The 22,584-nt window shown below is 42.7% G+C and overlaps 1 protein-coding gene across 1 annotated transcript in view; it reads right to left on the minus strand.

Moving 5' to 3' along the window:
- Nucleotides 1–1,375: 1,375 nt before the first annotated feature.
- The window catches only part of FLT3 (fms related receptor tyrosine kinase 3), a 78,360-nt gene continuing 57,151 nt past the window's right edge, over nt 1,376–22,584 (minus strand). The window contains exons 13-24 of the mRNA XM_053564048.1: nt 21,796–21,902; nt 21,577–21,709; nt 21,385–21,489; nt 18,332–18,442; nt 17,285–17,438; nt 13,721–13,803; nt 12,356–12,483; nt 9,127–9,249; nt 6,497–6,608; nt 6,030–6,129; nt 5,236–5,341; nt 1,376–1,939 (exon numbers count right to left, since the gene is read on the minus strand). Of these exons, the coding sequence (XP_053420023.1) occupies nt 1,817–1,939; nt 5,236–5,341; nt 6,030–6,129; nt 6,497–6,608; nt 9,127–9,249; nt 12,356–12,483; nt 13,721–13,803; nt 17,285–17,438; nt 18,332–18,442; nt 21,385–21,489; nt 21,577–21,709; nt 21,796–21,902 (1,385 nt within the window). The 3' untranslated portion in view covers nt 1,376–1,816. The remainder of the gene's footprint in view (nt 1,940–5,235; nt 5,342–6,029; nt 6,130–6,496; nt 6,609–9,126; nt 9,250–12,355; nt 12,484–13,720; nt 13,804–17,284; nt 17,439–18,331; nt 18,443–21,384; nt 21,490–21,576; nt 21,710–21,795; nt 21,903–22,584) is intronic.

Raw genomic sequence — 22,584 nt, forward strand, 5'->3', positions numbered from 1 at the left:
AGAAAGACCGTGTTGTGGCCAGCTCAGAGCAATGCCAAGGACCCAGGCTGCCGTGGGTGCAGAAAGCCATGGAGAAAGTTTTGCTTTAGCTGCTGGGCCCTGGGCAGCCATTGGAAGCTCTCCAGGCAAATGATATATGCAAATCAATAACTTAGAAAGATGGATCTGACAGTGGCTTAGAGAAAACATTAGATAGTTGAGAGTTTAGGGGAAGAGTTAGTTGTGTGAAGAAAGGATTCACATGATCTAAGTGAATTCACGGTGACCCAGTCTAAGGCAAAGGATTAAAATCAGAAAGGAAAGTGAAAATAACATTAGGTCACATTTAGGTGATCTAAGTGATATATATATGTCTATGTTCTATATTTATAACCTAAAGTATAACTTAAAGTTTATATAGGCTACATATTTGATTCATCTAATTCTCTCAGCAACGCTACAAGGGGGATGTCATTATTGTCTCATTTTCCAGAAAAGGAAACTGAAGCTGAAGAAGTTGAGTTACCTGCCCCAGATGACATAGCCAGAAAGAGAATTCTAGCCTGGGCAGACTGGCTCCAGAGCCCTGACCCCATGACCACTGCATGGAAGAAAGGTCAGGAAGAAGGAAGGCAGAACTGGGTGGCACCTGGCATGTAAGGGTAGGAAGCGAAATCAAGTTCATGAGCCCTGGGGATGGAAGGTGCTAGATACAAAAAATCCAGGGGATGGAGAGCAAACCAAGTGACAGGAGGGCTACAGAGGAGGGCAGACGTCAACATTAGCTGTATTTAACCTACCGGAGCAGGAGTCACTGAAGATTTTAAGAATCTGATGAAAGAGACGGATCATGGTGGCCCACGCCTATAATCCTTGCACTCTGGGAGGCCGAGGTGGGTGGATTGCTTGAGCTCAGGAGTTCAAGACCAGCCTGAGCAAGAGTGAGACCCTGTCTCTACCAAAAATAGAAAAATCTATCTGGGCATAGTGGTGCATGCCTATAGTCCCCCTCTTGGCTGAGGCAAGAGGGTCACTTGAACCCAGGAGTCTGAGGTTGCTGTGAGCTATGATGACACCACGACACTCTATCCAGGGCAACAGAATGAGACTATGTCTCAAACAACAACAACTGGGCGACATCTGTGGCTCAAACGAGTAGGGCACGGGCCCCATATGCTAGAGGTGGCAGGTTCAAACCTGACCCCGGCCAAAAAAAGAAACTGTAAAAAAAAAAAAGCTCCCAAAAAACAACAACAACAAAGAATCTGATGAAAGAATGAGCTACCTCAATAGGAAATAATACACACAGACAAACAAAACGTGGGGCCCTATTTCATGAACTCCAGTTAAGTCTTGCTATAAATTTACTATGTAAATAATTCAATAACAGACATGTCTATAGTAGAAATTTTATTTCCATTCATAAAATATATCACTAAATAGCTGAAAAAGTTACATATTATTTTAAAACATAGATTTTTAAAAAATCATATTAGCTTCTCCTTAGCAAAATGCTTTTGTTTTATGTATTTACAAGAATATACTATCCTTCAGGTACATTTTTTCACTCAATCCAGCCTGAGAAGGCCTTTGGATGTAGGTAGCTGCTCCAGTAAAATTCACTATCAGCTCCTCCTGCCTTTTATATAGGATAATTTGATTTTACAAAAGTCCCTTTGAAAACAAGAGTCAGTGCAGACAGCTTCTAGAGAAAAATCTGGCAAAGCAGCAGTTGATACTATATTTTCTTTTAGTGATAAAATTAATCTTGCTTTGGTAATCTACAGCCTGCTTAAGGTAAGTGGGGGGATGAAGTCCATAAGACTAAATTGTTTGTCTATGAATCTTCGACCTGATTGGGTGGAGACGGTGGCCTTGAATCCATCTCTCTGCTAAAAGGTCGCCTGTTTTGGTAGGTGGAAGAACGTTCTGTGATACGGCCATCCATGTTCTGATACATCTGAATAGAAGAAAGAGACCGGACACTAATTACCATCTCGGTAAGACACGCCATGTCACGTGCCTAGCTCACAAGTTACTGAAATAAAAATGATTGTTCTATATAGCTAATTACCTTTTTCTTTTCTGTTTTTTTTTTTTTTTTTTTTTTTTTTGAGACAGAATCTCACTATGTCACCCTGGGTAGAGTGCCGTGGAGTCACAGCTCACAGAAACCTCCAACTCTTGAGCTTAAGCAATTCTCTTGCCTCAGCCTCCCAAGTAGCTGGGACCACAGGCGCCCGCCACAACACCTGGCTATTTTTTTGTTGCAGTTGTCATTGTTGTTTTAGCTGGCCTGAGCCAGGTTTGAACCTGCCAGCCTTGGTGTATATAGCCAGTGCCCTAACCACTGAGCTATGGGTGCCGCCCATACTTTAAAAACTTTTTATTGATACATAATGTACATATTTTCAGGGTACATATATAAACTATTACTTTATTATGCATAGATCCTAAAAATACTCTATTAATCGACAAAGCAATTTTGGTCGTTTTGAAAAATATTGATAACATTATTAAAAATCAATTTATAGTCAAATATTTTGTTTCATTATTGATTCTACTCTTAGATATCAAATGTCACCTAGAAATCCTGAAGCCACGCAGAAAAACTATAAAAGGGAAAGGCCACAAAAGAAAGATACAGAGAACTGATTCTTTCACTTGGGAGTTCCATTGGCTTTTAATTTTTTTTCCAAAATTAAAATAAATTTACTTTATTTTTATAGATTATGTAGTTAACACATATTCAGGGAGGCGCCTGTGGCTCAGTGAGTAGGGCGCCGGCCCCATATGCCGAGGGTGGCGGGTTCAAACCCAGCCCCGGCCAAACTGCAACAAAAAAATAGCCGGGCATTGTGGCGGGCACCTGTAGTCCCAGCTGCTCGGGAGGCTGAGGCAAGAGAATCGCGTCAGCCCAAGAGTTAGAGGTTGCTGTGAGTGGTGTGACGCCACGGCACTCTACTCGAGAGCAGTACAGTGAGACTCTGTCTCTAAAAAAAAAAAAACAAAAAAAAACACATATTCATATAAGTTAATTTAAGGTATACAGAATAAAAACTAAAAATCACCAGAACTATACGTGTTGCTGAAGCAAGCACTAAAAATTACCAGAAGTAACCACCATTATAGATAGCTTGCTACGAACACACAATTTTGTGTCTGTCGGCTCAGGCTGTATATCCTGTTTTAGAACCTTATTTTTGAATTATCACTATGCTGCTATATATATGCTACATATTTTCATTATTCACTAAGGGTGGCCGTATATTGTTGCTTTGCATGGCCGCTAGGGTCTGTAGTATTGATGTGCCTTAATTAACCTCGGTGGACTGGTTATGTAATACTAACTGAAGGTGCACATCTGATCTACTCTGTCCTTGAGATATGCAGGGGAAAGGGAATCGCCAGGTCAAAGGGGAGGCACACTTGAATTGTAACACACATGGCCAGGCTGTCTAGGCCGTGACAGAAAGGCTGTGCTGATTTCTACTCCACCCTACTGGGTGTATTTCCTAGAGCCTTTCCAACAGTGGGTATTAATAATCTTTCACATCTCTGCCCCTTCAATGAGCAAAACAATTTTTCTCCTTGCCTACAATTGTTTCATTGTCAGTAAAGTTGAGCATGTTTGCCCATATTTTATGGATATTTGCATTTCGTTGTGAAGAGCCTGCTTATTTCCTTTGTCCAGTGTATACACAAAAGGCTATACATGTTTTTATTATTACTGATTTGGAAGAAATTTGTGTTTTAGGAATCATGCATTCTGTTTATTCACATGTTACAGACTCCATCTTTCCACGTCTACAACTTCTTGTCAGTTTGCTTGTGGACAGTCAGCTATTCATCATCCAAGTGTAGGTTCCCAAGACCTTAGAGGTAAAGGGATTTGAATATCCTATAGGTATGGGATCATAAAAAAAGACTTTAAAGCAAGACCTAGGCGGCCCTGAACAAAGCCAAGGGCTCCCCAGTTCACTCTCTGAAGTCTGACCCTTTAATTTATTTTATTGGCACGTTCTCTAGTATCCTGCTCACATCCACTCTCCAACAGCGGAGACGCTCCCCTACCTTCACAGCCTCGCTCAACAAATCAACACCCAACTACTCAACAAGTCAGCATCAATCAAGCCTCTCTTTTGCTCCACCAGTTCATTTCTCGTTTCTTTCTATAAATTTTCTTTCAGTTTATCTTATAGTATCATTAACTATTTCTAGCTAATTGCCCAATAACGTATATGTCCCCAGGGGCTCTCTATTTCCCCCAACCTTTTACCCTAATTTCCCTGACCATAACTTAGTTTCCATACGTGATTTTTAAAAAACTTCTAATTGGAGGAAAGGACACACACCATCCACACGGGTCTAAGAGAGAATGCAGAATTAAAAATAGACTCTTAATTTAGAAAAGTGGAAAGACAATCCATTTAAAGAATCAGATTTTTATTTAACTAACATTTTATTGAGTAAATACTAAGTACCCAGTATGTGGTAAGTCTTTTCCCATACATCATCTTATTTACTCGGCATTATAATTCCATAAAGTAAGATTTATTACTTTAAATCTCATATTTCAGAAAAGGAAACTGAGACTCCAACCCCCCACCCCCCAAAAAGGTTGAGTGACCTAATCAAGTCATATGAGAAGTAAATGATGGAGTCAAAATTTGAAACGAAGTATTGGGAGTTCAAGGTTCTGGCCCTGTTCACTTCATCTAGGGATGGCTTTCTCCATGACACCAAGTGGTGTTGACGGGGCAAGAGTTTTAGCAATTCCACGTTCCCAAAGCAACCCGTCTTATAGATGCGAAAACTGAGGCTGCAGGAAGTAAAGTGACTTGCCATAATAGACATAGTTTACAGTAGGTAGAGCTGAGATAAGAGCTGGTATTCAACCTTTGTGACTCCAGGTCAGTGCTGCTCTTTCCATTCTATGACATTACATTAAAAAAGATCAGTGGCTTCTGAAGGCCAGGGATTAGGTTTTATTTATCTGTCTAGTCCTTTGCATTGGACACTTACGAGCTTTTATTTTATTAATCAATTGGCTAAAAGCTTCAGGGAAGGTATTTTTTCCCCTAAAACATTTATCAATAAGTATGTCTCATTCCATACAAATTTTAAAGGGCAACCAAGACAAACTATGGTGAGAAAAACAACTTGGTACCTTTGGTTCTTAGAAAGTCAGCAATGAGTGTCTGAAATCACCAGTTTCCCTTATAAGATGCTTTTAAAGTCCTGACTATTACTTACCGCTGCTTCTGCATCTGCCAGCTGACATTCTAAAAATGAAGCCAGATTAGGGAAGGATGGCCGTTTCCGAGAGTCAAAAGCCCAGCAGGATTGCATTATAAAGTATCTGTAAAAGCAACAGAACAAGGAACAAGATGAGGAAATCCGAACGAAGCAAAATGGATAATTCTCCATAAAGTGAACATTGTTTATTCCTGAGAGCTACTTATTTATGACATGTTTGTTTTGTGGCAAGTCTTCTGCTAGATTTGAATTCATGTCAGAGAGGAGAAATCAGATGATGAACAGAAATGCATTTAAAGAAATACGGTGTAGGAATTGGAGTCTAATCACCTTCATGGTTCTAAGGATAGGACAAATTCCACTTTGTTCAGAACCCCCCAAAACAAAGTACGAATTTTCTTTTCTTTTTAAAGAGGAATCAGATGAACTTTGCATTAGGGAGTTTTTACCTTTTTTTGTTTTTTTAAGACAAGGTCTCATTATGTCACCCTGGGTAGAGTGCCGTAGCATCACAGCTCACGGCAACCTCAAACTCTTGGGCTTAAGCGATTCTTTTGTCTCAGCCTCCCAAGTAGGTGGCACTACAGGGGCCTGCCACAATATCTGGCTATTGCTGTTGTTTAGCAGGCCCCAGGTCGGTTTGAACCCATCAGTCCCAGTGCATGTGGCCAGTGCCCCCAACCACTGAGCACAGGTGCTGAGCCTTGGAGTTTTTACCTTTTTTGTCACGCATTTGGAAATAGGCTGTAAATTTCCCCTTTCAACCAATGTACAGTCTAATTGGAACTTACATTTCTTCTGTAGCATAAAACGGCTGATCCATTTTAAACCCACTCTGAATGAGTTTATAGAAGTTAGCATCAACTGGAATGCCAGGGTAAGGATTCACACCTGAGAAAAACATTAGAGCAGTATAGCCATTCAGCCATTTCTTCACTTGCCTGTTTACTGATTCAGTCAATTAACAAACAGGTACTGAGAACTCCCACATGCCACACACTGCTTGGTGCTAGGGATGCAAGTGGGGGTGGAGGGTAAGTCACTACTCTTGTGCTCAGACAAGTTACAGACCAGTGAGGAGGATAGATCTGTGGATACTGGCAGGAAAACATACGGTGGCACTTGCAGCTCAAGACCAATAGATGTGGCATTTCATCCACTGTCTGACTCAGGAGGTGACAGAGTGGGGGGCGTGGTGCAGAGAGAAAAGGGTGTGCAAAGCCTAGAGCCAAAGAGGCCAGCAAGCTGCTGGACATACCAAGTGAGAAGATTTCCCAGAGTAATATTCCATAGGACCAGACATCACTCTTAATTGTGTAGATCCCTTCAAACAAGCTTTCTGGAGCCATCCATTTCACAGGCAGACGCACCTGTGTGAAACCCAAAAGGAGAGAAGATGGTGAATTTTCCATGGACAGCTATTCCTTCTCTTGTGAGCTAGGCCATGAAATCTATTATCTTCCTAAGGCCTCTCTTAATGCCCAATTGAGAAAATCACATTCCTCCAATGTAAGTTTTCCACTTTTGAATTTAATAATAACGGCCAAGGCACTGTGGCTCATGCCCGTAATCCTAGACCTCTGGGAACACGAAGCAGGTGGATCCCCTGAGTTCAGGAGTTTGAGACCTGCCTAAGGAAAAGTGACACCCCATCTTTACTAAAAAGAATAGAAAAAGTAGCCGGGCACTGTGGCAGGAGGCTCAGGTAAGAGGATGGCTTGAGCCCAAGAGTTTGAGGTGCTGTGAGCTATGATGACAGCACAGAACTTTACCCAGAGCCACGGAGTGAGACTCTGTCTCAAAAAAAAAGAAAAAAAAAGTAGACTAAAAATCAAAACTTACTTCTTTACCACTCATATTGAACAAAAGCCTGGGCTTGGCATTGGTAAGGTGAACAGTAGATGCTCACTTTGGGTACAAGAGAATTGGTGGATCTTTTGTGAAGTCATTTCTCAGAAGACCTTTAGTGGAAATGCCATCCACAAAATGTCATGAGGAGAGAGCACGTCATCATGTCCAGAAATGATACCAGCCTGGCTTCTGTGGCTTGCATCATTTCCAACAGCATAAAAGGGGGTTTGTAACTTAGTGTAGCCTCAGATTAGAAATAATACACAAGATGGTAGTTACTGCAGCAGAGCATTTGTGTTGACTTTCTTTCTTGTGGGTTGAGGGTTCACAGCCCACATTTAATCTGCCAAGTAAAAAGCAAAGCTTAAGAAAGAAACCCTCTTTTGCACCCTATCAAACTGATGAGCTATTGAATCAAGCCAGCTGATTTGCTTAATTTGATTAATTAAAGGAATTAATTGTGGTCCCAAATGGAATTTACGTCCCCACATAAAAGTCAATCAGCTTGTGCGGTAGAAACTGCACAGTCATCTGTGAGCAGGCATATTTATGATTTCAGCCATAATGACTCTGGAGTAGATCTTAAATCAACTAAGATGATTATTTGATTCTAGTGGGAATACACTTTAATTTTATTTTGCACATTTCTTGAACATTTACCCTGGGCAAGGCGCTTTCATGTTGGTTTTATTGGTTTATTCCCACATCAGTGCTGAGGAAAGGGCATAACCCTCCTGGGAAACACTAATCAGAGTTCCTGGACTATTCATGTTCAAGTCCACATTCTGTGTAAACATGGCAGTTTCCTCACTCATAAAGCAAGCCCTTTGAGGAATAAATGGACAAACATAGATAAAGCACCCAGAATAACGCTCCGCACATAGTAAGTACTATATCAGCACTTAATTTTATTATCATTTCACAAGTAGGGACACTAGTGCAGAGAGAAATGCCAGAAACAAATAATCAAAAACAAGTGTAACAGGAGGAACAGGTGTCATAATTCTCAAAAACAAAACAAAATACTTTTCAACTACATAATTTTGTCATCTAGTGTTTCTAATAGTTCTCTTGTAAATAACACATCTGTCCTTAGTTTTTTTATTAGCGAGGAGATTCATTCATGTTTTAGGTCTCCCTGTGGTAACGGTAATGGGATGACAAACTATTCCTTAATTTAACAATTAACTATTGTGCCTTTTAAATTTTATATTTATTTAATATTTAATTTATGTGTTGTACATTTTGAGAAATGCTTTATTATAACTATTAGATTTTTACATCATAGAAAACATAACTCAATAGTCACTTTATAGTTAAGGGAACCAAAGTGCAAGTAATGAGATTTGGGGATTTTTTTTTTTTTTTTTTGAGACAGTCTCTACTCTTGCTCCAGTAGAGTGCCCTGGTGTCATAGCTCACAGCAACCTCAAACTCAAGAGTGATCCTGCTGCCTCAGCCTTCCAAGTAGCTGGGACTATAGGGACCCGCCACTACGTCTGGCTAATTTTTCTATTTTTAGTAGAGATGGGGTCTTGCTCTTGCTCAGATTACCCTGAAACTCCTGAGCTCAAGTGATCCACCCACCTCAGCCTCCCAGAATGCTAGGATTACAGGCGTGAGCCACTGTACCCTGCATGATTTGGGGATTTTTTTTTTTTCAGTTTTTGGCCAGGGCTGGGTTTGAACTCGCCATCTCCGGCGTATGGGGCTGGTGCCCTACCCCTTTGAGCCACAGGCGCTGCCCAGATTTGGGGAGTTTTTAAGTGAGGATAGCACCAAGAGGCCTCATTGATCTATTCTGACTAGCTGGACCCAGGAGCACTGGGGTGCTATTTTGTTCAACTTTTATTATAGATTAAATATTCCCTAAAGCTGCAGAAAAATCTTTTTAAGCATAGCTAAGCAAACCGCTGTGAAGGTTTTTTGATGTTAACTGTAAATCAAAAACACACCACAGTAAGGGCAGATGTTTGCCATGATAATGACAAAACACAAAATAGCACTATAAAAATACGTCAGAAATAGCAGCCTCACATTGCCCCGCATGACGTAGTTGGAATCACTCATGATGTCTCGAGCCAATCCGAAATCACATATTTTCACCACCTTCCCGTGGGTGACGAGCACATTCCTGGCTGCCAGGTCCCTGTGAACACACTACGAAGAGAGAGATGGCAGTGTTATTCACTGTGATGTACGCTACCCCAGAGTGCAATCTTTCTTCTACTTTCAAGTTCAATAGTAGGCACAGATGATGGAAGATCTCTTATCTTTACTGGGCCACCATCAGTCATCATGATGTTTAATAAACTAAGTGAACTCAGTGGCCCAATGCTTCAGCTATTGTGGCAGTAGAAATTTGGGCAGCTTCTGGAGCATTCCCAGAGGCCAAAGAGGCATGGTTCTCAGAGAGAAGATCAAATTGACCCAGGCATAAGTAAGAGACTCAACAACAAGAGCTCTCTGCAAGCCTCCAAAGCAATTTTCCAAGGCCATTTTCCAGCACTTTTATTATGGGTGTGAAGAATAGAGTATCTTTTCTGCCTGAGAAATGGCTTCAGGAATATAATGGAGTCATAGCAAAGGAAATAATCAGAAAAGAAACCAAAAGTGAGTTTGGGTAGATTGACTAAAGTGGAATTAGAAGGAGTTCCTGAACTGAGAGATGTGGTGACACTGATCCAGAAGGTCTAGCAAGAAAATTAACTCTATGAAGGAAGACTTAAAAAGAAACAGGACACTAGTAGCAAAGGTCCAATGGGCGCTCTGCAATCTTTAAAAAATAAAAGCAAATACTGTAAAACAAAAGTCCTATCCCACAACCCCTCTAGCACTCCTACCTTCCACATCCACTTCATTCCACCCACTTTACCACCAGGCCCCTGCAACCTGCCTCCACCTCCCGCTTGTCTGCCCAAACTGCTCTGGCCAAGGGCCACGCTGACTGTGTGATGCCCAGCCACTCACAGCTTGATTGGCCAGGCCCTCCCCATCACGTCCTTCCTGCTGTGAATTTTGTACACAAGTCTCTCCTGGGCTCTTTCTGCTGCCCTGAAAGCTCCTGCTTCTGTAGGGGGCTCTATGCACGAACCTATTCTCACTGCCTCAGGCTGCGTCCTCTCCTTTCACACCTTCCCCAGGGCATTTCATCCACACCCAGGGGTCAACTACCTCACGCAAATGTCTATTTCCAACCCCAACATTTCTCTTGAGCTTCAGAAAGGCATGTCCAAGAATCTACTAGACTAAGCTCTACTGAGTTGCCCAAGGCACTTCACATTCAATATGGCTAACTCACTACCTTTATCTAAAAAATAAAATCTCTTCCTGATTCCATGTTCCCTATCCCATCCCATGTTGCCTGCTGGTTCTCCTTTTCTTTCAAAAGTCTCCTTAGGCTAAGCGTGCAGGTCTTTGGAAAACCTTTTCTTCTCATCTCCCTGCCCCACCCCACCGGGTCGGATGTGCATGTCCCTCCCTGGGTTGCCAGAACCTACTCCAGTCACAATATTTGTCACACTGCAGTGTCATCTTTGATTTGCACATCTGCTCATCTCTTTCTTTCCTGTCAATCAAAAGATCCCAGCCCAGGAGTCATATCGTGACTGACTCTGTATCCCCAGCGCTTGGCACATAGTGAGGCTCTGCAAATGTTTGATGGAAGTCATGAGCCTGCAGAGGAAACTGAGGGAAAGGCAGGGGACAAAGACACGAATGATTCAGAGGGGAAGGCGTAAAGTGAAGACAGAGAGGAGGGGGTCTAAGAAACTTCAGAACGCCTATTATTAAAAGCGCAGGGGCATGGAGGGAGGGAAGCAGTGCCCCCTGATGGCCAGTTGTGAGGGGTTTGAACATTTACTTGGCTACGGGCTCCAAACCCAGCCAGACAATCTAAGTAGCTGCTCTCCAGCATCAATAAAGACATAGCGCTATCCTGGGTGTGTATTTGGACTATGGACAAAGAACAGGGTGGTGAGGAGCCTGAGGAAAGGGTAATCCAAATAGCAGAGAGGGAAGATTAAAGGGATAAAGTGCCTCGGAATCGAAATGTTATCGAGACTAACTAATAACTAATGTTATTGAAATATGATTGAGATGAATTTTTTAAAGAAATAAAAGAAACAGTTGAAATTAGTCTCTCCAAATTCAGAGAGAAAAGAAGAGAGAAGAGGCAAAGGGAAGAGAATGGCGCGAGGGAATAGAGAAAAAAGGAGAAGCCAGGTGGAGTGGCTCACAGCTGTAACCCCAGCCACTGGGGAGGCTGAGGTGGGAGGATTGTTTGAGGTCAGGAATTTGAGACCAGCATGAGCAACGTGGCAAGACCCCCATCTCCAAAAAAAGAAAAAAGACGAAGAAAAAAAAAAAACTGGGTTATAGCTTTCATGTGAAAACCTAAGAATAGGGGGAAGGGGGAAAGGGAGGGGAAGGAGGTGGGAGGTGGGTAGAGGGAAGGGGATTGGTGGGATTACACCAGTGGTGCATCTTACAAGGGTATATGTGAAACTTGGTAAACGGTCTGTGAAGCTAGTGAATGATGCCCCATGATCATATCAATGTACACAGCTATGAATTAATTAAAAAAAAAAGGCAAATATTTTAAATTTTGATAAAAAAATAAAAATAAAAAAAGGAAAAAAAGAAATAAAAAGAAAAGGAAGAAACAGAAGGGGAAGAGATTTGGGAAATAATAGAAGGCAAGGAAACAGAGTGCTTTTACTTGCTTTTAGTCATGAAACATTTGAAATGGCAGAGAACAGCAGGGCTGAAAGACAATACAGAAAGAATGCAAAACTGGGCTAGAGACATGGTTTGAGGCAGGCTCCAGTGGATCTGGGATCAGCAACAGAGGAGGGCTGCTGCTCTGTGCGAATTAGGCAGTGACAGTTGGGATGACGAGCTCAGCAAACAGAGCACACTCCACGGACCAGCTGAGTCAAACGGCCACGTGCAGGGCACAACACGAACAGCTGTCCAAGGCTACACTCACAAGGCCACGCTTCACTGTGAGGAGGGATAGCTGAACATTTCATACCTTCTGCCCTGGAAGCTTCCAGGGATGTTGGATAGCCTGGGAAATCCGTTACCTAATAAGGGATCCTGGGCCTTTATGCTATAATTACCCATTCTAGAAACTCCAACAGTGGAGGGGGGGAAAAGACGGACTTGAAGGGACGCAAGTTAAAATAAACAAGAAAAAGACGTATAAGGACATATTTCTCATAATTAAAATTTTGGGGTTTTTTTTCCTCTAAAAGGAGCTTACTGAATTAAATTCCAGAAATTCCATTCCTTTGGCAACTTGATATGCAAAGCAAAGAAGATCTTCAAATGTAAGTACATTCAAGTCCTCTTCCTCTTCCAGCCTTTTTTGGTTTTCATATTCAAGTTCATCTGTAAAATAGAGCCAGTCTTCACATTTTGCCACAGCTCTAGGAAGCCACCTTATTAAATCTCTGCAGGAAGCCAGAGCTAGGCGGGGAACTGAGACCCACACGAAAAACCACACGTGGTCTTCTTGGCAGCACTGGAGCTGGCCTGTGGGTGCTGAGAATTACACAGGGTCATAGGAAGATTCTTTTTGGTCAGAGATGAATTCCCAGGCTATGTGGGTGACAGATACTCACTTCATTACTCAGGAGTTTCAGATGCCCTTTTTGTCACTTTGGGAAAGGAATTAATGTTAATTGAATATCACATTTTATAAACTGTATTGTGTTTTTTGTTTTTTTCTTGAGACAGAGTCTCACCCTGTTGCCCTGGTTAGAGTGCCATGGCATCATAATTCACAGCAACCTCAAACTCCTGGACTCAAATGATCCTCTTGCCTCAGTCTCCCAAGTAGCTGGGAGGATTGGTGCCTGCCACAATGCCCAGTTCGTTTTAGAGACGGGGTCCCACTCTTGCTCAGGCTGGTCTCAAACTCCTGAGCTCAGACAATCCACCTGCCTTAGCCTGCCTGCTAGGATTACAGGCATGAGCCATCTTGCCTGGCTGACTGTTTTTCTATTTTTAGTGAAGATTGGGTCTAGCTCCTGCTCAGGCTGGTCTTGGACTCTTGAGTTCAGGTGATCCTCCCACTTCGGCCTCCCAGAGTGCCAGGATTAAAGGCAGTAGCCGCCTGTACTGTGCATTTAATGTTCTACTTACGCCTTGTAACAGTCCTGTGAGGAAGACAGTGTTAGGCCCGTTTTGTGATCTTTTTCTTTTAAATACACTCTCAAAAATGGTAGAGAGCAGACTTCTCCAGTAAGAAACTGTCAGAAAACTGTGATTCTAAGGGTTGAGTAACTTGTCTAAGTCATTCGGTGAGAAAGTGAGGTAACCGGAAGTCAACCCAAATTCTGTCTGACTCTAGAACTCATTACCTTTTCCACTTATCAGTAATAAGAAGTCTCTAATTAATTCATAACATTAAAAAGAATAACCTGACCAAATAAAATAGCTCAGTGTTTATTAGTTGAACATTGACATAAAATTCACAATATATAAACTGTGGCTTTTAACTATCATCCAACATTAGTAAAGAAAAATATGTCTTTGCCTTTACATGCTTGTTAAAAATAGTTAACGTAAAACTCTTGTGTCCATTCGCATTTTCAAGCGCTACTACTTAGAATAAAAATGTTACCTTCAGAATGAAATGAATTCCCATGGAGCCCTGAGATCTGATCCGAACCCTGATGTATTTGAACTTCTCTTGAACCAGGCATACTATTAAAAAAAAATTGTTTTTCATTATTTATGTTCTTTTTTCTGAGCAGACATTTTATAAAAAACAATTTCTCAAGTAAATGGATTCCAATTACAAATGAGCTTTAAATTAAAAGCACACCATTAACTAGTCCATTTTTTATGTACATTAAAAACATCTGTGAAATTGGGCTTGCCTGTCCAAGATAAGAGAGGTCCCTGTTTTCTGTATCAAGTCTTACAATTCAAAAAGGGCCTTACTCAATCCTTGCCCCCAACTACAAGCTGGGTGCTAAAATTACTGTTTTATTTTTTTGAGATAGAGTCTCACCCTGTCACCTGGGCTAGAGTGTAGTGACGCTGTCACAGCTCACAGCAACCTCAAACTCCTAGACTCAAGGGATCCTCCCACATCAGTCTCCCTGGCAGCTGGGATTACAGGCACATATCCCCATGCCTGGCTAATTTTTCTTTTTCTTTTCTTTCTGTCTGTCTTTCTTTTCTTTTTTTTTTTTTTTTTGTTGAGAAGATGGAAGCGGGTCTTCCTCTTGCTCAGGCTGGTCTTGAACTCCTAGCCTCAAGCAATCTTCCAGCCTCTGCCACCTAAAGTGTTAGGATTACAGGCCTAAGCCACTGCCTCTGGCTAAAGTCACATTTAGTAACACAGAAATTAGGCTTAGTGAGGTAAACATAATTTGCTAGTATCACAGAACTAATAAAGAGTAGAACTGGGATTCACACCTCATTCTCTGCCTTCTCTGCCGCTTTCCCTTTACAAACTCACATGATACAGATCTCCCATACAGACTTGTGCTTAACCACCTTTTTTCAAGTTTGCCTTTGTAAGGCCTATTTCCTCTTACTGCAAAATTAATAAATAGTCATTGTAAAAATCTCCTTTAAGTTATGTGGAACTCTTCACTGAGGAGTTCTGTAGAAATGATACATAGATCATGATTCCATTTTTTCCAACATAGGAGTTTAACGCAATTTACAACCTATGTATCTTTGGGAAATAGTTTAATGCTTTCAGACCACAAATGTTCCAAAAGAAATAACTTCAGTGTACTTAATATCCCAGTGACTAGAATGAACAGAAGAGCTAATTACTAACCATGGGGTGCTGGTCCACATGTCCAACACATTAGCATAAACTCTCTGTTCTAGACTGTGGATGGCATTCTATAGAGTTCTCTTAACTCTACATTTTTTTTTTTCCAGACAGCTTCACTTTGTCACCCTCAGTAGAGGGCCATGGGGTCATAGCTGACAGCAACCTCAAACTCTTGGGCTTAAGTGATTCTCTTGCCTCAGGCTCCAGAGTAGCTGGGACTACAGGTGCCTGCCACCACAATGCCCAGCTATTTTTTTAGACACGGGGTCTTGATGTTGCTCAGGCTGGTCTTGAACCTGTGAGTTCATGCAATCCACCTGCCTCGGCCTCCCAGAGTGCTAGGATTATAGACGTGAGCCATCTTGCCCTGCCAACTCTCCACTGTTTTCAACCTTTTATCTCACAGCACATTTGAACCTTAGGTAAACTTTCACGGCACACGTAAATTATGTTGACAAAAAAAAAAAGTACAATAACAAAAAAATATATACTTACTGTGCTTTGGACTTCTTTCAAAGGTAATTTAATTAATGGTCTTTAAAAATTTTCATAGCACACCTAAGATATTCTCATGGCACACTGGCTGAAAATCACACTTCTCAAGACTATGAACTAAGAAATGAAGGTAAAGGGGAGGACTAGTGATGGGTATGAACCGGTCAAGGGCAACTGCACACAGATGTGCCTGGGACCTCCAGAGGCCACTGTGGCTTTAAGATGCTAGGGGTCTCTGCCTCAGACTTTCAAAGCCAAAGACCTGCACTGAAACTTAAGTTCTAAGAAAACAAAGCTGTGAATCTCAAAGATATTCCCCAAAGGTTCCAAGGTTAAGAAAAAAGCCTCTGACAAACAAATATGCCTTTAGAATAATAAAGAGCTTCCTTATACACAGGGAAGTAAGAATGCACTGAGGAGGTAGCTCAGTGGGTAGGGCGCCAGCCACATGCATCCAGGCTGGTGGGTTCGAACCTGGCCTGGGCCAGCTAAAACAACAATGATAAATGCAACAACAACAAAAAATAGCCAGGCGTTGTGGTGGACGCCTATAGTCCCAGCTACTTGGGAGGCTGAGACAAGAGAATAGCTTAAGCCCAAGAGCTTGAGGTTGTTGTGAGCCATAACGCCATGACACTCTACCTACGGTGACATAGGAAGACTCTGTCTCAAAAAAAAAAAAAAAATGCACTGAGGAAAGGCAGAGTGCAGTGGCTCACGCCTGTAATCCTAGCACTCTGGGAGGCCAAGATGGAGGATTGCGTGAGTTCACAGGTTTGAGACCAGCCTGAGCAAGAGTGAGACCCTCGTCTCTAAAAAAAAAAAATAGCCAGGCATTGTGGTGGGTGCTTGTAGTCCCAGCTACTGGGGAGGCAAGAGAATGCTTGAGCCCAAGAGTTTGAGGTCGCCGTGAGCTATGATCTCACAGCTCTCTAACAGGGCATCCAAGTGAGACTCTGTCTCAACAAAACAAAACAAACAAACAAACAAAAAAAGAATGCACTGAGGATGGAGGAGTCAGAGAAAGGTATTGTACAGCTATGATGGCCGAATAGTTAATAAGAAATTTGGGAATAAGGAAGAATAGCCCTCCAAGCTCCTAACACCTTCATTTATGCATGCTGAGACAATAAATCCTGGCAGGATGCCCAAAGAAGGCAGAACATATGTGCAAAGTATAGAGACAAAGTTACCAAGACTTGATTGTGTCCTCATCACATGTCAATCAGTCCATCCTAATATTCTGAAGGCCAACTTTCTTTTTTTTGAGACAGAGCCTCCCTTTATTGCCCTCAGTAGAGTGCTGTGGCGTCACAGCTCACGGCAGCCTCCACCTCCTGGGCTTAAGCAATTCTCCAGACTCAGCCTCCCTAGCAGCTGGGACTACAGGCGCCTGCCACAACACATGGCTATTTTTGGTTGCAGTTTGGCCCGTGCTGGGTTCAAACCCGCCACCCTTGGTATATGGGGCTGGTGCACTACCCACTGAGCCACAGACACCACCCATAAAGTCCAATTTTCTAGTTTAGAGCTCTTTTGCGCAGTCATCCCATGACCTGAGCTATTCTCTATAATTATATTAAGGATTTTGAAAAAAGTTTTCATTCTTTCTACCAATACCTGTGTGGCAACAAAGTCCCCAAACCAATTAGATAATCTTGTAGGGTATGATCCAGGCATGGATAGCAAGAGGCTAGCTCAGCTCTAGTACCTTACTGAGGGAAAGAACAAAACTCATAGCTGCAAACCAACAGGGCAAGTGTAGCAAAGACACATAAACTTCCTAGGTCTCAGGACCCGCTGGTTATACCATGCCTTTAGAAACTGATCAATGGAAGGCGTCTGTCAGCAAGTTTTGTCTATTTTCATGACATGTAATTATGAAACTCTCACCTGGAATTTGGATGTGATTGGAAAGTTGGGTAAAAACTGAAATTGTGTTCCTTGAAAATCTCTGTCCATGTCCTGTGAAATTTTTCTCTTTTACTTCTTAGATAGTTGAGAAGATCACCATAGCAACAATATTCAAAAATCAAGTAAATTGGTCCTGAAATAATTAAAGTTTTAATTATAGGTACACAAAGACCAAACTGTTTTTTTCAGAAGTGCGTGTAGCAGACAGCAGACTCTCTGAGGGCTCAGTTCTCCCCAGACTTTGAGAGACCACAACTTTTCCAGAGCCTATCTCTTCTTACACTTTCAGTTCAATTTCAGCTCTTCCACTCCTTTGGAAAGCAGCATCTTCTTGCCTTTCTCCCTGGCCTCACTAATACTCCGGCCTCCTGGATTTTCCCATTTGAAACTGGGAATAACATACTAGCTGTATTGTGAGGATTTGGTCAATATATGCTGATTTGTCGTTTTCCTGACGAAGGGAAATATACGTATTATGGATCCTCTCTTAGATCCATTTTTCTTTTTCTCTTCTATTAGTCCCAACCCCAGACCTGATATTCTAGAAAGGATGACTCTTGGGCACATCATGTGAGTATTTCCAGACACACTGTGAGGAAATCAGAGAGTATACCCCAGAGAATTCTAGGAAAGTAAATCTGAAATCCCAGATTTCTGAAAGTAAATCTGAAATCCTGCCTCATTGGAAGGCAGCCCACCTGGTGCACTGGCCAAGCCCTGTGACCATTCTCCCCGCTGCATTTATGCAGCATCATAGTTGAGGAAGAAGCCCAGACGCCACACCATGTGCTTGCATGTTGTTCTTTTTATTCAGGCTAGAGTGATATATATTCCAAAAAAGCAGGTACCACAAGGACATTCTTTATATTGACCTATCTGAGTTATAGAGAGCTCAGTGTCTAATTCCACTTGGGTTTGAGAGCCCACACTGTGACTGAGAAAAGAGGGGAGAAAATGAGAACAAGGCCCTCTTTGTCTTCGGGCTAAAATATTTTTGATTAGATGTTTTGAGCAGAAACCGATTACCTGACAGTGTGCAAGCCCCCAGCAGATTCACGATGTTCTCATGGTTTCCCAGATGAGTCATCATTTTGAGTTCTGACATGAGGGCCTCTCTTTCGGAACTGTCTGCTTTTTCTGTGAGTGAAAGAGCACAAAAAATGTAAAACTCACATAAAAAGAGGAATTTCATAAATTAAAATTTTCTTCAGTTCAGAGCTAATTTACATTGTTCAAATTTAAACTGCAAGAGAGAAATAAACAAAAATACATAAATTTTAAATAACAAATCCTGTGTTTTAAGACAGAATTTCAGACTATGTATGTATGAATGGCAAAGCCAGTGACATACCTTTCTACCGGACTTTACCTCCCAAAATAAAAATCCCTGCAGTTGGCTCTCAAAACAAACAAAATAATAACACACAATTTCCCTCCACAGTGTGAGTTAACAGATAGGCTGAAGAAAGAAAGATACTTTCTTTGTTGTTTGTTTCTTGGTTTTAACTCTTGGATTTGTTGAAGTTGTAAAGAGACCAGATAGGAGTGGCAGTGAAGGTGGCTGGCTCCACCCAGTGGTCCTTGGCTCTGGAACCTTAAATTTGTCGGTAAGTCCAGTGGGAGGAGGTCAAAGAGGACCAGTTCCCGCTAAGCAAGTTCTGAAGAAATTAGAAATATAACTGCCAAACGGGCTAGAATATAATGGGTGGCCGGATTCTCTCTCTCCCTGGAAACAAACTGTCCTCATAACCTTGCTTGGACGCACACACAGCACGGGGAGAGCGAGTGAGGAACTCCAAACTCACCTGTCAGTGGGGCTGAAGTACTATTTATTACTCAAGGCACCCTGGGCTCAGGGCAGGGTCTCAGATTTCCCTCCCCAGGTTCCAGGCACCCACCCCTCTATTAACTTATTCTTTCTTATAGACATGGTAACCTTTCCTTATATTTGGGGAAGACTTATTTGATTTCCAGGTCCATTATTTTGTCCCGGAAGACACCCTAGGCTTCACGGTGGCTTCTCCGTGGTGTTGCCATCCTCTATTTTTGGTTGGACTGAGTTCTCAGAGGTGTCCTTGTTTCCCAGATCTTGCCTTGGGAGTGGGATTTCCTGTGTGCACCAGGACCTCCCCCACCAGCACATCATGTCTTCCACTGTTCTTATAGGGATTGGGGCTTTGAGTTGTCCATATCCTGTTCTTCATGAAGAAAATAATATCTTACATATTCTGGCATGCTTATCTTGTATGTCTGGCATGCTTAACTTTTTCAAAGCACGATCATATACCATTACCTCTCTCATTTGGTCATTCAGCAAGTCTTTACTTAGTGCCTACTGTGTGGGAGGCCATGTGCCAGGCATTGGGAATGGGACTAACAAGTAATCAAGACCCAGCCCCTTTCTCCCTGGAGCTTAGAATCTTCTGGAAAAGGGAGATGAGTAAATAAGCCATCAGATATAGTGTGATAATTGCAACATGGCCAAGGAAGGTAGGGCACTATGGAATCATACAAAAGGGACAGCTAACAGAGCCTTGGAGGGGTGGGGAAAGGGGCGCCAACTGTCTAAGCTGAGACCTGAAGAAAAATAGGAGAATTCACACAGACAGGAGGGGAGGACAGTGCTGGCTGTGGTTCCTGAAGTGCTCACTGGAGGAACAGACAGGCAAAGGTCGAGAGAGGAGAGAGAGAGCAGAGCAGTCAGGGCCTCCACTCTCAAAGGTGACAAATTCTATGGGGAAAGCCTGCGGAGAGCACAGACGACATTTTGCACCTTAGGGTTCGGCCTTGCCCTGGTGTGAGAGGAGGAGGCTTCCCTGTAAAAGCGATGCTGAGGCTGAAGGGGGGGCCGTACCTAAGTGAAAGAGGAAGGGGAGCAGAAGGATCTGCTTGTGCAAAGGCCGTGCGCACAGTGCTCTGAGGAACTGAAAGAAGGCCTCCAGCCACGCGCGGAGGGCAGGAGGTGAGTGGCGGCCAAAGCACACTGGGTAGGGGAGCAACATGCGGGAGGGAAACCGGCTGACCTCTTTCGGCTTTCAGAACCACAGAGACCCAGGCGGAGGCAACAGTGGGTGCAGGGCACCTGCCAGCGAGGCTTCTGCAGCTGTCCCGGAGAGAGAGCCTCGGGCTAGGATGCTAGTAACAGATGGAGAAGAGATGGCGGGCTGAAGGTAGCCTCAGGCTTCATTCAACCCAAAGCCTGATAGGAATAGCTGCCTTGCCCTGCTGTGTGGAATGTGGCTATTCTTTGGCACTTGTTACCAATCACAGACAGAGGAGCAGTGATGGAGGGCCAGGGCTAGGGGAGTTAAAGGGGCTTTTGAGACATTCAAGCACTTGGACATCTGAACCTGAAGCTCTGAGGGGAAACACAATCTTGGGGACCATTGGGATACAGAAGGAGGAGACAGCCTGCGGTGAGTGTGTGGAGGGACAGAAATAAGCTGGACGGAAGAGAAAGGACCAGCAAAGGACTGAGAAGCAATTTAATATTACTGGAGAGTCACAGGAAAACCAGAATATGGTGACATGGAACTCACAGGGAGACTGTGTTTCCAGGTGGAGAGAATAGTGGATGGTACTAATTTACACAGAAAGATAAACCAACATGAAGGCTGAAAAGTGCCCATTGGCCTTGGTTGGAGGTCACTACGGACGTGAGCAGGAGAGCCAGCTGGCAGCGATGGTGAGGGGGGCGAGGGGCTGCACGCCAGATGGGCCTCGGTGGAGCCACAAGTGGGAAGTGAGGATATAGCAGACCCCGGTTGGGTCTTCCACCCAGAGTCTGTGTCAAAATGTAAGAAACAACTTCTGCCTGTAGCAACTGTAGCCCCAAATGTGGAAGCCGATAAAAAGTAAACAAAGAGAGAAGAGGAAGAAGAGGCAGAGTTTTGTATTTCTGACATGTATGTTATATTCATGACTTGGTTGACACTAACCCCAACCTACTTCCTTTTTCAGCCTTCAAGCCTGAAAAAAAGGAGGCCATAGAAAGGATGGAAACGTGGAGAAGAGGTGGGCAGGAGACGGGGCCTCCCATCTCTGTGCATCTTTCTTGAAACCATGCCACTGTGTTGTACCTTTCAGCATTTTGACTGCAACCTGGATTGAGACTCCTGTTTTACTAATTCCATAAGCTGTTGCATTCATCACCTTTCCAAAAGCACCCGATCCTAGCACCTTCCCTGCAAAGGTAAATGGAAAGGGCATTTTAAAGATTTTTCCAAAGGAATGGAAATGCTTCAGAAACAGCCAGAACATTTTATTCTTACCGAACTCTAAATTTTCTCGTGGAAATTCCCATTTAAGATCATATTCATAGTCTCTGAAGTCGACGTAGAAGTACTCATTATCCAATGAGCCAGTCACCTGCACCATCTGCAGCTGGCTCTCATACCTAAATTGCTTCAGAGATGAAATGATGGGTGGGTTAGGCATAGGCAGCTCTGTAGATACAGGACATGGCAATGAATTTTTACCTTTGCTTTTACCTTTTTGTACTTGTGACATATGAGCACGGTTAAAACGACAATGAAGAGAAGACAAAGCCCAATTGTTGCATAGAACGAGATGTTGTCTTGGATGAAAGGGAAGGGACCTGCAACAGGAGAATGTCACTCAGCAGTGAAATGGAATTCCTATTTTGTGTTATAAATAGTGGATCCCTTGTTTTTGTCTCTCACATCCTGTTTCGCTAATGGCTACTTTCAGTCCTTATAAGCACCCTGCATATACTCTATCAGGCAATAGCCCTCCACGGGACACATTTCCTTCCTAGAACATTGTAAATAATTGTGAACCCCTTTTTTTAAAAAGCATTTCCTGGCTGGGCTCAGTGGCTCACATCTGTCATCCTAGTACTCTGGGAGGCTGAGGCAGGTGAAGTGCTTGAGCTCAGGAGTTCAAGACCAGGCTGAGCAAGAACAAAAACCCATCTCTACTAAAAAAAATAAAAAAAAACCACTGAGGCAAGAGGATCGCTTGAGCCCAAGAGTTTTTGAGGTTGCTGTGAGTTGTGATGATGCCATGGCATTCTGCCCAGGGTGACAGAGTTTTGCTGTGTCCCCCAAAATAAATTAATTAATTAAATTGAAAAAAATTGACTAAGGTTGTAAGAATTATGTTGAATTAAACTGACAAGATATACAAGTCAGAGAAAAGTTTGTTTTCCTTCTGTAAAGGTTTGATATAACTGTAGAGAAGTTAGTTCTATTTCTAAACTATTAATGTAGGTGGCCAGGTTTCAGAATTGTTTATGTTAGGAGGGGTCTAAGAAACAA

Source organism: Nycticebus coucang, chromosome 15 (genome assembly GCF_027406575.1).
Source record: "Nycticebus coucang isolate mNycCou1 chromosome 15, mNycCou1.pri, whole genome shotgun sequence".
Taxonomy (NCBI): Eukaryota; Metazoa; Chordata; class Mammalia; order Primates; family Lorisidae; genus Nycticebus; species Nycticebus coucang.